We start from the raw sequence: 15,361 nt of genomic DNA on the forward strand, positions 1-15,361 counted from the left end.
AATAATGCCATGGAATCTTGAACATCCACCTGAGAAATATCTTAGAACTGCATTGAAGTATTAGCCTAGATTATGTGCTCAATTCCCTGGTGTGGGACTTGAACCCATACCTACTGACATTATTATTATTATTGTTATTGCTCCGAATCCACTTCACCAATTGTTTCTCTAATGCCAGGTTGCATCTAATACTTTATGGCATGGTGCAGTTCTTAAGTAACAATTTGAAGAGAACATATTAGTATTTTAGGTAATTTAATAAAGCCCTGCTGTTTTTCACAGCATTCAAGTTAAATTTATTTTTATTTAAAAAACGCTTAGTTATTCACTTCCCTATAGTTAACATCACTCACAAAATGCACAGATCCATAGGGCAAGAGGTTGGCCAGCAGACCTGTTGGCAGGCATTACTCTGTAATTTGAAGGCAAAAGGCAATGTGCTTTCCAAAATTGCCTCCTTTAGAGTGCCTAGCAGCCATTTTCTTCATCAGTTGGCTAATCTGAAGCTGGGACCGGAACAAATGCAGGAAACAAGCAATGCCGTTCTACACCATTCAATGGCACAGCCCAACACACTGTGCTGCTGGAACACCTAATCAGTAATTTGTAGCACAACCTTGCACAACTTGCTTATCATTAACCTGATCCCCAGTGTTTCATTGCTAAATGAATCTGCAAACAGTCATGCAAATTCAGGTTCAGAGGAATATATTTTCATAGTTTGGTTGAAATGAGTAAGATTATACAAAATATAAGCAGTAGGTGTGTTCATGCATGCCGAATTCTCATATTTTTATCCCTACACATGAAAGACGCCTGAATAATGGCCCATAACTTCTGCGCTCCCCAGCGTCGAATTTGGGGGGTACCCCAAACATGCATTGGGGAATGCCTCTGGGACATTCCCAGGTAGGGGTTTGCACGGCAATAGCCCAGAAGTGCTAACTTCCTCTGGACAATTGCGCTGCAATGGGAACCATCCAAAAGTGCTGTTTAAATCACAAAATTTGGATGGTTCTGCCACGGTTATACCAATAGTTACCCAGAAAAAGGTTAGAAGAATTTAAAGCTCTTCTAACTTCTGAATAACTATTGTAAAGACCCAGATCGACCCCATGGGACTCCCCCACCACACCTCCAAACAACCACCACCCAACCCCCAACGGGATGTCCCACCCCTCTGAACCACCCCTACCCCAAACCACACCTCCCCCCCCAACCCCAGCAATCTCCGAGCTGGAGCTACACTTCGCTGCGGCCTGCAGGAGTCTTTTGATGCAGGCCCCAAGCAGCCCCAGTGAACGGAAACGGCAAAGTAATTTTCTCTTCTAATTTCTGCAGGCCAGCACTTGCCAACACTAGTCAGAGGTTATGGCTCATTATATTAATCAATTATGATCTCGAGGGTCACATCTCCAGATTCCATGGACTCAACTGCTAAGTTCTCATCCTCTTCACTGATGCCCTTATCAAGATGACTGAAATACTCACAACATATTAATTTTGTAACAGGAAACGTACGTGCACATGCGAAACAAAGGTAAAAGTTAGGAATTATTTTACCTTTTGAGAGCTCCAGTGTGTGTCTGCCATTGGTAATAAAGCAATTCAAAACACTCACTAACTCAGTATAGGCCACCATTATTGGTTTTGAAGAGACCCACTGACCTTGGTGGGTAACAGGAGAAATTTGCCATCTCTTTATGGTTTGTGCTTTGTGTTAAGGTCTAAAGGATTCCTTCTGAACATGGTTAAAGCAAGCACAAAGCACAACTCATTCAGCAATGCTTTGATTGGAGAATCATCATGTCTGAGACAGACAGAAGGAAAGGACTGAACAAAAGCAGAGCCAAGTGGCACCACATAGTGCTCTGTGATAACGTGCAGGCCATCACCATACCAGATAGCCACCACCTGGGTCACCATGTTGGTATTGAGCATATTTTGGACTTGGTCTATGAGGAGACTGTGGGGTGCTGAAGGTTTTCCTGGAGAATGTGATCAGAGATATGGTCACTTATACTGAGTTGCATGTTGGTTGGCTGAACAGCTGACCTTTTGTACCAAGTACAAAGCACAACTGAAGAATGATTTGACTTCTAAAATGTGCTGAGTTTAGATGTGTATATCCCTTTGTACTGTAAGCAGTTAGCCAAGAGCTGTGTCTAAAAAGATGAAAGAACCACATCAGTGCTTGAACTTATGAAAGTACTCTAAATTCTGCCTTCATTTGCAATGAGCAGTTCCCTTGCATAAATTCCTCATTTGCATTTAAATAGTCCTACATATGTTGTGTGGTGGTTGATGTAGACAACTTGCATTATGTAGGAAGTTGAAGAGAACAATTCCGCTGACCAGCTCAAAGGATTAAATGTTGTATCACATAGAAAAGAAGCTTGAAGTAAAGTCAGGTATTGTGTGTGCTTAACGGTTTAACATGGTATTAAGAAAATTTAAACCTACCAGAAAAGAACAAAGGAAAATGAAAGACACAAAGTAGAAATATGCAAAGTCGTTTCCACACCCATTTTTCTCTATGTCTGAGTCAGGATCACAGGGGCTTTTGCTCAGACATGCCAACATAATTTCATGCCAGGCTTCTCCAGTGGCACTCCTGCAAACAAAAGATATGTTTGAAGTTTCGTTAATATAATTCTATATTTTCTGTCTCCTTACAAACTCTCACTTTTATCAGGTAGAGACAAAGTTTAAGCACATCATTGTTTTATCAGCTGAGTGATAAGATAGCAACCAATTTCATCCATCTTAATAAAATAAAATTAATTATAACTGGGGTCAGTCATCGCACACCTTGGAGAGGGTACTGAGGAGGTTCACCAGAATAATACCATGGATGAGGGGCATCAGTTACAGGGAGAGATCAGAAAAGCTGTGATTGTTCTCTTTAGAGCAGAGGAGGTTAAGGGTTATCAAAAATTATAAGAGGCTTTGACATAGCAAGTCGGGAGAAATGGTTTCCTCTGGCAAGTGATCATAGGTTTAAAATAATTGATAAAACAATTAGAGTGGAAACAAGGAGCAATTTTTTTTCACACAGAATGTTGCTAAGATCTGGTATACATTACCTGAAAGGATGGTGGAACCAGATTCCCTAAAAACTTTCAAAAGATAATGGGACTTGGAGAAATAATTTGTGGGGCCATGGTGAAAAAGAGGAGTGTGGAACTAAATTGGACAACTCATTCAAAGATCTGGCAAAGGCACAAAGGGCCGAAAAACCTCCGTCTGTGTCATAAGATTCTATGATCTTCTACTTTGGAACTATCAGATACAAAATTTATTCAGCGGCATCAAAATAATTCATGGGTGTATGACTATCTTCTCTCATTGGAGTTTGAAGCAGTAATTTTCTCTGTGCTAAGACAGCTGATTTCAGCCGAGCAGCAGTTAAGGTGCTCCAATTGGCTTCAGTATCCCTGGGATGGAAGCACTTAAGCGTTAGCCAAGGTTCCCTAATTCTGACTGCTGTTTGCTTGAAGGTAGATTCTGTGTGGGGCTGACTTGAGCTCAGCTGTAATGGATTCCGCAGCAAAACAGATGATCAAAAACTCAGTAATATTCAATGGCATTGCCAACACTGAATCCACCACTATCAACACCCTGGGGTTACAATTGACCAGAAACTGAATTGGACTAGCTATATAAACACTATGGCTATAAGCGCAGGTCAGAGGCTAGGAATCCTGTGGTGAGTATCTCATCCCCTGAATCCCCAAAACGTGTCCACCATCTACAAGGCACAAGTCAGGAGTGTGATGGAATACTCTCCACTTACCTGGATGAGTGCAGCTCCAACAACACTGAAGAAGCTTGACACCATCCAGGACAAAGCAGCCCGCTTGATTGGCACCATATCCACAAACATTCACTCCCTCCACCACCGACGCACATTAGCAGCAGTGTGTACCATCTACAAGATATACTGCAGGAGCTCAACAACCTCTTTAGACAGCACCTTCCAAACCCACGACCACTACCATCTAGAAGGAAAAGGGCAGCAGACACATGGGAACACCGCCACCTGGAAGATACCCTCCAAACTACTCACCATCCTAACTTGGAAATATATCATTGCTCCTTCATTGACATCAAATCAATGTCCTGGAACTCCCTTCCTAACAGCACTGTGGATGTACCTACACCATGTGGACTGCAGCGGTTCAAGAAGGCAGCTCACCACAACCTTCTCAAGGGCAACTGGGGATGGGGAATAAATGCTGGCCTAGCCAGCAATGCCCACAACTCATGGATGGATAAAAAAAGGCTCTCAGCCTCATATTTCCAATGAGCGCTTCAAATGGCTGCCTGTGGCCACGGAATTGTAGATGAACATGAGCTTGTACCGTTAGAAGAGGAGGGAGAAAACTAGCAAGAAAATTGCTGTAAGATACTATGTGAAGTCATTATGAATCCAAGCCATTTGGGATTGGGACATGGGTGCTTCAAACATATTGACAGTGGAAGGCAGCACCTGTCTGTAACTCCATTGGTAAAATATCCAACTGGAAATATAAGGTTGCAGGAGACTACAACTGGAATTTGGAGCCTGATGTATTTTTTTTTCATTTTACATAACTTACAGAGAATGTTAACTGGGCCCATGAATAACAATGAGAAAGGCGACTGCTTCTATTACTTTTCATATTGGGACATCTCAGTGGATTACGTTTAAGTAATGAAATGTATTTCAGAGTTGTCTGAGAGCAGAGTTTTCAGCTAGATTGCACTAATTAAAAACATAGCCTCCTTTACAGAATAAAGAGGATCTAAATAATGTTTTGCACAACCATAAATTCAATTGGAAGGTTTCATTCCTCCCTCTTCGCCTTCTGTCAGATCTGGCACCAAGTCTCAGTTCAATTATGCTTGTCTTTCTGCAGCCTCATAAATATTCTACCAACTACATTTGGTGTCTTGATCTATCAGAAGCAGCCTGCGCCAACATTATTTTTCACTGTACATTCTCTGAATCCACTATTTGAATTGCTAAATGCAACTTTGTTGAAAGGAAGCATCAACTGTTGTTCTCCTGTCCATCCATCATTCAATCCATCTGGTCTCCTGCCAAAGCTGTCTCTCTCAACTCTTGTGAATCCTCACCTCACACTTCAATCCTAACAGTACAGTTGCTAGCTCTCAAAGACAAAAAAAAATGATCTTTTTTCTTCGCTTTCTTCCCCTAATTTGAATTCCAATGATCTTTGCAGAGAACCACCTTCTGCTTCCTTCTACTTAACCCTTTTTAGTAGTATCAGATTTTACCTCCAATAACTTTTTCAAAGCCTCTACTATCTGGACCACAAGAAGTGGGCTCAATTTGAGGGTAATTTATTCCCATCTTTCGGAAAATCTACATCCTTGACTTGCTCTTATCCTACACAAACTCTTCAATTGCTTTTTCTTCCACTTGCCTTTGCTTTGCTGATGAAAGTACATCGAACTGAAACACTGGGCCAGATTTTCATTTTTGGGTTGGGAGCCCGGGGATAATTTCCTAGTCCTGATCTTGAATGGCATCAGTGTGACATGCATGCCGCAATTTTTGAATGAAAGACTAATTAATGGCCAGCGGGCACGCTTGACAACCAATTGAGGGCAGTGGTGGTGGGGGTGGGGGTGCGGGGAGCTGTGAAAATTGGAAGCAGCAGCCTGCTAATGGGATTAAGGGAGAAAGTGGTTGCCTCAAGATGCTAACACCCGCTCAGCACTGTTTGCAAACATTTTAAAAAAGAAATGGCTGCAGCTGCCAGATCATCGTGACGAAGGGGGTGAATGCCCCCATTAACTCTGTTTCTCTCTCCACAGATGCTGCCAGATCTGCTGAGTATTTCTAGCACTTCCAGTTTTGATTTCAGATTTTCAGCAGCTGCAGTATTTTGCTTTTGTGTTCAGTTTGCTTTTCCCTTGCTCTGATTCATACTATCTCTAGGTGGTTCCCATTAGCCTAACTATTGCATTTTGTCTTTACATCAGCGCTTTCTAAATTTATTGAGTCTATTGCTAACTCTCAAAAGGTCTATCATCTTGAAAGTGCTAGCCTAACCTACAATACACAGCAGCGTTTTCAGCATGGCCACTCCAATGGTGACCCTGTTGCAATGTTACGCACCCCTGGGATTGGACCCTTAAATATATCAGTGAAGCATCTCAGCTTTTGACAGGGTGTGGCATTTCGAAACAAGTTGGCATCAAATCATGCTTAGCTAACTTGATTGGGTTTTTTTTTGATGAGGTAATAGGAGGGTTGATGAGAATAATGTAGTTGATATGGTGTACATGAACTTCCAAAAGGCATTTGATAAAGCGTCACATAACAAGCTTATCAGCTAAATAAAATTCCATGGAATAAAATGGACAGAGGCAGTCATGGATAGGAAGTTGGTGGAATGACAGGAAATCGAGAGTCGTGGTCAACATTTTTTGTTGGATTAGAGAAAGGTAAATAAGGTTTTCCTTGGGTTGGTTGCAGGGCTACTTCTTTTCTAGATTTATAGTAATGGCCTAAATTTGGATGCGTGGAGCACAGAGAGAGCTGGCTGCCAAGGTATACCTCTCTGAAAAGGCCACCATTGATGACGAGATCCAATGTCGGATCTGCTGCACCAGCTCAGCCCTCTACAAACTACGACAGTGAGTGACAAAAAAGACCAAAGTCCTAGTGTGCAGAGCAGCTGTCGTCACCACACTCCTGTATTGCAGTGAGACCAGGGCTGTGTATCAGCGACACATGAGAGCACTACAGAAATTCCATCAGTAATGCTTCCCTTGCATCCTCTGGATTCAATAGATGGACTGTCATACAAATGCTAGTGTCTTTCTTGAAGCCAGTTCCACAAGCATTCAGGCAGAATGCCTGCAAAATCAATTTTGATTGACTGAACACTGTCTGGATGGAAAAAAGTGACTCCCCCACCAGGCTCTGTTTTCTCAACTCTCAAATGGCCCATATTCCAAGGGAGGTCAAAGAAAACATTTCAAAGACACGGAGAAATTGATTTTTTAAAAAATATTTTTAGGGAATATTGTGTTATTCTGTGGAAATAGCTGTGTGTGTATGTGTTTGTGTGTGTGTGTGTGTGTGTGTGTCTGTGTGGGTTTATGATTTAATTAAGCTGGGCAGAAATTAATAGGAGACATGTTGCCTGGAGTATTTAAAACATGAAAAGGATAGAGGGTTAGATTGAGGTACAACTAACAAGGTTAGATCTAACATTTGCATTTTTAGATAAGTTGAGAGTTTGTTTGAATATCAAAGGGGAGTCAGAGATAAGAAGAAATATGTTTGCATCTTGCAGGGGTTCCATAGGCAAATAGAAGGGGAGAGATATATTTAATTGATGTGAAAGCAAAGGCAAGATGGAAACATGAAAGATCCTATATTTGGAAGGGTTTGAGTTTCAATGAGATGTGGAAACAATGGAACCTGAAATAAAAGAGGAGAAAACAGGTATTTTAGTGTTACCAGTTTAGAGCTGGAGATATAGCTATTTGAGCTGTTGAGGTCGCTGCTGGAGCTGTGTTGAGAGCTGTTAGCTCTGGGCTGGGAGGAGATGCCATTTGAACCAGCCATCCAGTCAAGCCAGAAAAGCCTTGGGCTGCAAAAAGCAGTTGTATTCTGAAGTTTGGATTCCACAGCAGAGTGGTAGAAAGGCCATGTTGTATGCCTCTATTAAAGCTACAGCAGTTTACACTGGGTAATATTACCAGATTTCTTAGAGTTAAACATCCATAAAGGAATGTCGCCTGGAAGGTGTTTACTTATGGGTCTGGCCAAGTGGAGTGTCTTTTTGGGGGAAATATTTGTAAGACTAACCTTAATTGTGCAACTGTAATCTAGTGTGCTTAAGTTTTCTTTTATTCTTGTTAATAAAACTTTTATTTTTAATTTTTAAAATCCCAGAAGTGTTACTGGACATCTTACTGCTGAGATCGGTACATCTTCTTCTCATTTTCGGAATACAAAAAAAAAAGGGTATGGTCTATGTGCCAAGTTTCTCTCTGGTATTTGGTTTGTGCAGCATTTAACACTGTCTGTGGTCATAATAACACAATGAAGCTCTCCTCACAGCACAGCAGCAATGACATTAATGACTAGGAAGGGCTCATTACCAATCATTCAAAATGGCGACAACTTGTCCATCAAGCTGCATCATGCTTTGAGTCACAGCATTTTAATGAAGAGGCAGAGCAGCAGCAGAGAGGGAAAGAAAATGAAGCAAATCCTACATTCCAGATTATAGTACCTCATGGGACTTCCTGCCCCATGTGCTCAAAGATCTGTGGATCGAGAATTGGCCTGTTCAGTCACATGAAGACCCATGGCAGAAACTCATGACCCCGAGTAGATGTCACCCCTGAATCAAGGGATAGCTGCTGATAACACAGAATATAATTCCAAATTTGCAAACGACACAAAATTTGGAAATATTGTGAACTGGGAGGAGGATAGTGATAAACTTCAAGAGGACATAGACAGGCTGGTGAAATGGGTGGACACCTGGCAGATTAAACTTCATGTAGAGAAATGTGAAGTGATACATTTTGGTAGGAAGAACGAAGAGAGGTAATATAAAGTAATGGACAATAGCAAAGGGATGGGACTAACTGAGCTGCTCTTTCAGTTCTGGCATGGGCACGAAGGACCGAATGGCTTTGTTCTTTCCATTCTATGGGCCGAAACTTTCCATCGGCGAGCTGAAGGCGGGCCCGCTCACCGACACGAAAATGATGCGAGATGACATCGGGTGAAATCCCCGACGTCATCCTGCCCCATTTAAATCTTCAGGAAGGTGGGGGGGCAGCGCGATCAGCGGTCTGCCCGCTGACCTGTCCAAGGCCAATTGAGGCCATTGACAGGATAATTAAGGCAATTAAAGCCCCTGCTTGTCCAACCTTAAGGTTAGCGGGCAGGCCAGGAGCCCCAGTGGGCTTCTGAAAAAACATGAAACCTCATCCACGGCGGGATGAGGTTTCCATGTCGGTTTTAAAAAACTTTAATGAAGTTTTTGTGATATTTATTAACATGTTCCATCTCGTGTGACATTGTCACATAAGGGAGACATGTTAATTTTTTTTTATTTTTCTATTTTTAAAGTTTCAAACACTTTCAGCGATCTCCCTGAGGCAGCACTTAGTCTCAGGGAGATGTGTGCTCTTTTGTGAGCATGCATGAAAGACCGCACTCTGACAGTTGGGGAATCCCTTCCCCACCCCCCGCACAGGAAGCGCATAGCGCTACCCATCGGGCAGCCCGCTGGGTGGGCCTTAATTGGCCCGCCCACTTAAAATGGCAGTGGGGCCTGTTTCGGCGGTGGCGATCGGCTGCCCGCACACTGCTGAGCCGGTGGGGCCCACCAAGGGCAAAATTCTGCCCTATGATTCTAAATGGTCTCTCACTAAAACTATGTATGTCGTTATTTAATTTCCTTCCAAATTGTTCTTCTGTGCAACAAGTAATGCCTTATCCTCTAACTGCTATTCCATTAATTTAGGATTCCCTGAACTCTGCTCTCTCCCCCACTCTGTGCCTTTTTTGAACCACTTACTCCAATGCACCACCCAACTCTCCTGATTCAGTGCTCTCTCAATATAATGCTGAAAACATTATACCATATCTCCTCCACAACCTTCAATTAAAAAATCACATTTCTTTCAGTTCTTCAAGATATAACTTCTTCACGACTCTCCCAGTCAAAGTGACAATTACCAATTCTGATCTGTTTGCCAGGTGACGTGATTGACTTCACTATCTCCTTTGGCTGAAAAGAAAAGAAGACATTCTGTGCTCTCTCTCATTCCTCACTACATCCTACTGTGTTGACATCAGGGTTCACTGTGGACTGTGGTCTTCTGCTCTAGCACATTCTTTATCACAAGCTCAAAACAGTGGAACCCCTTGCCTGCCCTTGTGTTCCCTTCTTCTTACATGTTTCAGTTTTTAAAAACCAAAACACTATATCCTGACTTCCTTTGTATCTTTTGATCTTATCAGTCTTTGTGATATCCTGTATTCTTGGCCTCGGACTCTCAATTTTAAAAAATTGAGAACATGTTCTATGGAATAGGTACTACATTCACATAATGAAGCTTAATACGTTCAGATGTTCAAATCCACAACCTGGAATGATCAGATTGAGAAAAGCTTCGAGGAAACTCAGGGCCTACATTATTGGAACAGCATATTTGAATCAGTCCTGGTTTATGTAACATTTGTCACAGTAGCCATAACTTATGTTCTAGCTGGATAACTTTGCACAGCAAACCCTATTTTTTCTTTTAAACTATGTTTTTTGTTGCTTTACCTGAATAAGAGCATTAGGGCTTGTAAGAAGGTCCTAAAATTGTTGTGGCGATTAATTGCACCATCATCGTCTAGTTCAATGTTGCCAAATACCTTAAAAGAGAAAAAAGCGCAAATGTGTTCAGTTGAGTCCTTATCAGCATTAACCCTTTGGACAGTATTTGATGCACCAATAGTTTGTAAAAAAAATATGAAAATGATTATATTATGTGGTATAACATGAATGGATTTAGGGCAATTTGGAAATGATTTTGAACAATGAAATTGAATCTATTATTTGAATTACAAAGCTCCCTTAAAAACAGAACTATTAATATGCAGAAGAAGTTTATATCTATGTATGATATAAAACTGAACCCATAAAGGTGCAACATCTCATTAGGTCAACAAACGCACTTATCAATGCTTAAACGACAAAATAGCTTTTAATATTCCATGGACATGATATAGGCTTATATATGAATCAGCAATGGTTATATCAGGGGTCTGAACAATATAATCATGGGACTTTTCATGTCAGGTAGGGAAGAACTAATGTTGTACTAAACCAACAAAATTACAGCCAGACGGGTTCAGAAAGAGATATCTTCTTTTAGGATGAAACATGTATAAACTTTGAGAGTTCTCTTTTTGCAATGGATAGGCTTTGCAGATAAAACAAGTAACTTTACCCAATTTAAATCAAATTTGTGTGTTTTCAACATTTGCGCTCCTAACTGGAATAGCCACTGAACTTCCTGAGCCAATGTGGAAGTCAGGAACTTGTGCCCTCTATAAATTATTTGGATAGACTATTTGGGGATTTCGACTTCGCATGGTTGAGTTGTTAAACTGAGCTGCATCTGCCTGTTCAGATGGACTGAAAAGGAGAGTCCAAGAGTTCAGTTAGTATTTAAGCCAACATATATACCTCAACCAACACCACCAAAACGGATTAACTGGTAATCTCTCTCATTGCTATTTAAGGGGCCTTTCTGTGCACAAATTGGCTGCCATGTTTGTCTTTAAATTTAAATGAACGGTAAACCAAATGGCCTCCTTTTGTGCCATAATAATTCTATGTGATTCCTTATAACAAAACATTAAAAATAATGCATATTTAAGTGCTTTGGGACACCCCAAGGATGCAAATGATGCCATCATATTGCAAATACTGTTTTTTTTTAAAAGGTTTCTTCTGTTTGAAGTTACTGTACCCTGCATAATAAAATAGAATGTGCCATTCAGCTGGTTTATACTGAACATTTGGTTGATGAGTGACAGGGACAGAGTTAATCAAATATGTAATAATTGCCCTTATACAATGCCTTAGCATTGCCTTAAGTGTCTGACCAAATGAAATGAGCAACTGATCTTTTATGGTTGGTTAATTTGAGGGATTAATGCAGAACCAAGCCACTGAATGAATTCCTTCTTTAAACAATGCCACTTGATCTTAAACACTCAGTCCATCAAAACAGACACATGTATCATGCAAACTCCGACAGGAACAACACCACAGCACTTTCTCAGCGCTTTGTTAGAGTATAAATCTAGATCAGCCAAACCTTAGAATGGAATTCAGATCCACAACCTTTGGACCCAGAGGGAGAGTGAGTGCAACCAACTTTTACTGATGAATGCACAATGTTTAGATAGTTATTGCACATAACATTTCTAAATTTTAAAATATATTTGCATTTTATTTTCAAATATATAAACACATTTTATTAAATATCTCCCTTGACTAGAGTAAAACTGCTGTGCCAACTGCTTAATATGCAAGGTAGACAACAGGTACAATTAACAGGTTTTCAGAGGTATGACAGTGAGTAATAGTCTTCTTCAGCATAAACTACATTAGACCTTTTTGCAACATTAACGGCACTAACCTGCATTCCAATAATGGCATAGATGAAAAACAACATGGCAATCAGGAGGCAAACATACGGTAATGCCTGCAAAAGAAACACGAAGTAAGCAACTCTGAAAAACATACACGTCAACCAACATCATAGGAAATATTTAGATTTTCATTGTAATATTAAATACAATGTAAAAGATTCTGCAGCTTTGTGTTAATGCCTTGCTTTCTGGGCTTTCTGAACAATTTGTTATTTAGGTATTACAGTATGTTTGAATTAATCTGAGTCTATGGAACATCAGTAGACTCTGAGTGAACACTGAGCATCAATTTGACACCAGCTGTCCAGCAGCTGCTTTTCTAGGATTTTCCTGGTATATTTCATGGCCATTAGTAAAAGTCTTCTGGCACTCCACTAGCAAAGAGCCTTGTCCTCTGCAAGCAGAAAGAATATGTCCAGGCATTGTGCCTTTTTCAATTAAACAAAAACATTGGGGACAGCTGTTCCCTGGTGCATTCCCCATGGCAATGGCTCAACCAGAGTCAACATGCCTTCTTTAAATTTAAACACAGGTTTGGGGGATAACTGTTCCCTGGTGCATTCTCTGTGGCAATGCCTTGAATAATCAGAGTTCACTTGCCAACCAATCAGCACCTTTTCTCATGCAGTATCAATTGTTGTTCCCTTGGAAATTTGGTATTCTTGTGTCTATCCTGATGAGCGCAAGACAAAAAGCTTCAACAGCATGTCACTTCTTTCAACAATAATTCACAAAATAAGAAATAAACACTTATGCACTCAGTTGAAGAGCGACATGAATATTTTGTTTGAACCACTCCTTGTACTTCATTTAAAGTCAGGTTCTCAAGCTATTTGAGGGCCAAGTCAAAACAGCCAGGACTTCAATTAAAGATATGAATCAATGTTCTATTTGGTCTTGGAATAACATAAGGGCTCTTTTAGTGAAAGGTTCATTACAAAAGTCTGTCTCCCTCAGAATAATGTTCCTTTATCTTCGACTGCCTTATGGAATACTCATCTGCTCAATGCACAAGACAGATTACATTCTGCTTCTGTGACTGAAAGCAAACATGCAAAAATATCAGGGTTACTAAATAAACAGCATTTCTCTTTAGCATTGCATTTAATGTCAACATGCACAGGGAACTTGACATTTTGCCTCTCATTTGAAAAATATGTCTCTACCTGAATGGGCTATGAGTGACCAACAAGCAGTGGGTTATACTTATAGTTTGATTATTTATGCATTTAGTAAACTTTATCTACAATTATTAATGTTAATTACAGAGAACTTTAATACCATCAGTGTTTGACCTCATGGTTAGCTTTGGTTTACTGAGCCAGTGCATTAGAAAATTCTAGAGTTAGGTTCTAGCCTGATTGCTGCTTTCAGTTTCCAATCGTTCTAGGGTGTGGTGCACAGTGATCATGGCTTATTAAAGTTTTCAATGTGCTAATGAAGGTGACACAAGCTGCATCACTGGGCAGGATTTTCCCAGTTACAGGTGGAAGGCTGGGAAATAGCAGGGAGCAGGATGGCTCCTGGACACACTTTCACCACTGTTAAAAATTTCTAATGACGGATGGAGGCAAGCAGCAAATTTAAATAAGGCCCATATAGGGGGCGATTTTCCCAACTCCCTGGCATTTTGCCAGCAGTAAAGTGGCATACCATTGTGTGGTGAGGCCACCAGTTTCATGGAGACAATACCCTGCAGACGTCCAAGGGACCATCGAACTGGAGAGGTTCTGTGCCCCAAAGAAGGGGTTGTCCAGGTTCCAGAGCTGCCACCTTGGGCCAGCAGCATCGGGTGCCCACCTGCCGTGCTGCTAAAATCCTACCCACTGACTTTTTATCATTGTCTAAATGAACCACTGTTCCATTTAAATTTGCTCAAAATAAAGAATGTGATCTTTTCATGACATGCTATTATTTTACTTATTAACAGAATAAGTTTGAAGTGCTAGTTTTAAGGTCAATTTCTGACAAATGCCTGATAAGTTTTGTCAAATTTTCAACTCACTTAACAACTGTCATCACTGATCATCTATTCCCACTGCACTGGATAAAACTGCAACCAATAACCAATAGGTGGCACAATTATACCACAAGACTCAGGTCAACTAAGCCTAACAGCAGTGTCTTCTGCATGTTTAAAAGATATAAGTAACTAACCTCGGTAAGTACAATTACAAAGAAATAAAACAATTCTCTCACTGATCCTAACCTATTACTGATCTTACATGGGCTTACTTGCTGTTTCAAATACTCGCCCTCTCCTATGCTGCATTGTCAGTTTGTTTCAGTTTACCATGATAATCTGAGACGCACCTTAAAAGACTGCACAAATGTCCAAAGCAAAATACGAATGGTATATCCCTGGCGGAGGAGCTTGATAAGACGTGCTGCTCTGAACAACCGCAGGAAGCTGAGATTGATAAAGTTATCCTGGTGAAAAGCAAAGAATTCAGGGTATGGTCAGCAACCCAAAACCTATCAGCATAGCAGTGGGGTTCACACTGCAATGAATCTTTTAAAGGAGCACTTTCAATGTTGCATTTTATTAGTGACATCAGTTCATCAATTGAAATACGTGAATTTAATAAATAATTGGTTATTTTCCAGAGGTTCCTTTTAAATGAATAAACAACTTGATTAACATTTTTGCCCTATATCCAAGTTCCCCTTGATTGGTTCACTTTACAATCAAGGACAGCATTATGAACATTTTTCAGGATTAGAAAATTTACATAACACATTCCTATTACTCCAGAAACACAGAAATATACAAGGATAACACGCATTGAGCATATTCCTATCCTAGGAGAAATGTAACTATCTCAATTTACAAATGCAAATTAAGCTTCAATAATATAATCAATATAATTGTAGGTCATCTTGACAATTTTACCCTCTAGTTTTGGGAGAGGAAGACAGGATTTTTTTTCCCTCTTATTAATAATAATGACATTAGACCATATTTTGACTTCCACTTTGCCTTGGGGCACAGGTCAAGCCAAATTTTGATTTCTGAAAGATGAATGTTTGAAGATACTTGTACAGTCAATAGACATCTGGAAAATTAAGACGTTTTAGTAATTTGAAATATAAATTTGAGATCAATTCAAAACACCTAAATAGTTGTAGCTAATATATGGTACAAGGGTAAAACAT

General features: G+C 40.3%; 1 protein-coding gene across 1 annotated transcript in view; it reads right to left on the reverse strand.

The window, feature by feature from the left end:
• The window catches only part of LOC121280817 (probable voltage-dependent N-type calcium channel subunit alpha-1B), a 226,806-nt gene that overhangs the window by 67,527 nt on the left and 143,918 nt on the right, over positions 1 to 15,361 (reverse strand). Inside the window, exons 28-31 of the mRNA XM_041193080.1 lie at positions 14,519 to 14,635; positions 12,193 to 12,258; positions 10,323 to 10,414; positions 2,464 to 2,614 (exon numbers count right to left, since the gene is read on the reverse strand). Of these exons, the coding sequence (XP_041049014.1) occupies positions 2,464 to 2,614; positions 10,323 to 10,414; positions 12,193 to 12,258; positions 14,519 to 14,635 (426 nt within the window). The remainder of the gene's footprint in view (positions 1 to 2,463; positions 2,615 to 10,322; positions 10,415 to 12,192; positions 12,259 to 14,518; positions 14,636 to 15,361) is intronic.

Source organism: Carcharodon carcharias, chromosome 8, assembly GCF_017639515.1.
Source record: "Carcharodon carcharias isolate sCarCar2 chromosome 8, sCarCar2.pri, whole genome shotgun sequence".
Taxonomy (NCBI): domain Eukaryota; kingdom Metazoa; phylum Chordata; class Chondrichthyes; order Lamniformes; family Lamnidae; genus Carcharodon; species Carcharodon carcharias.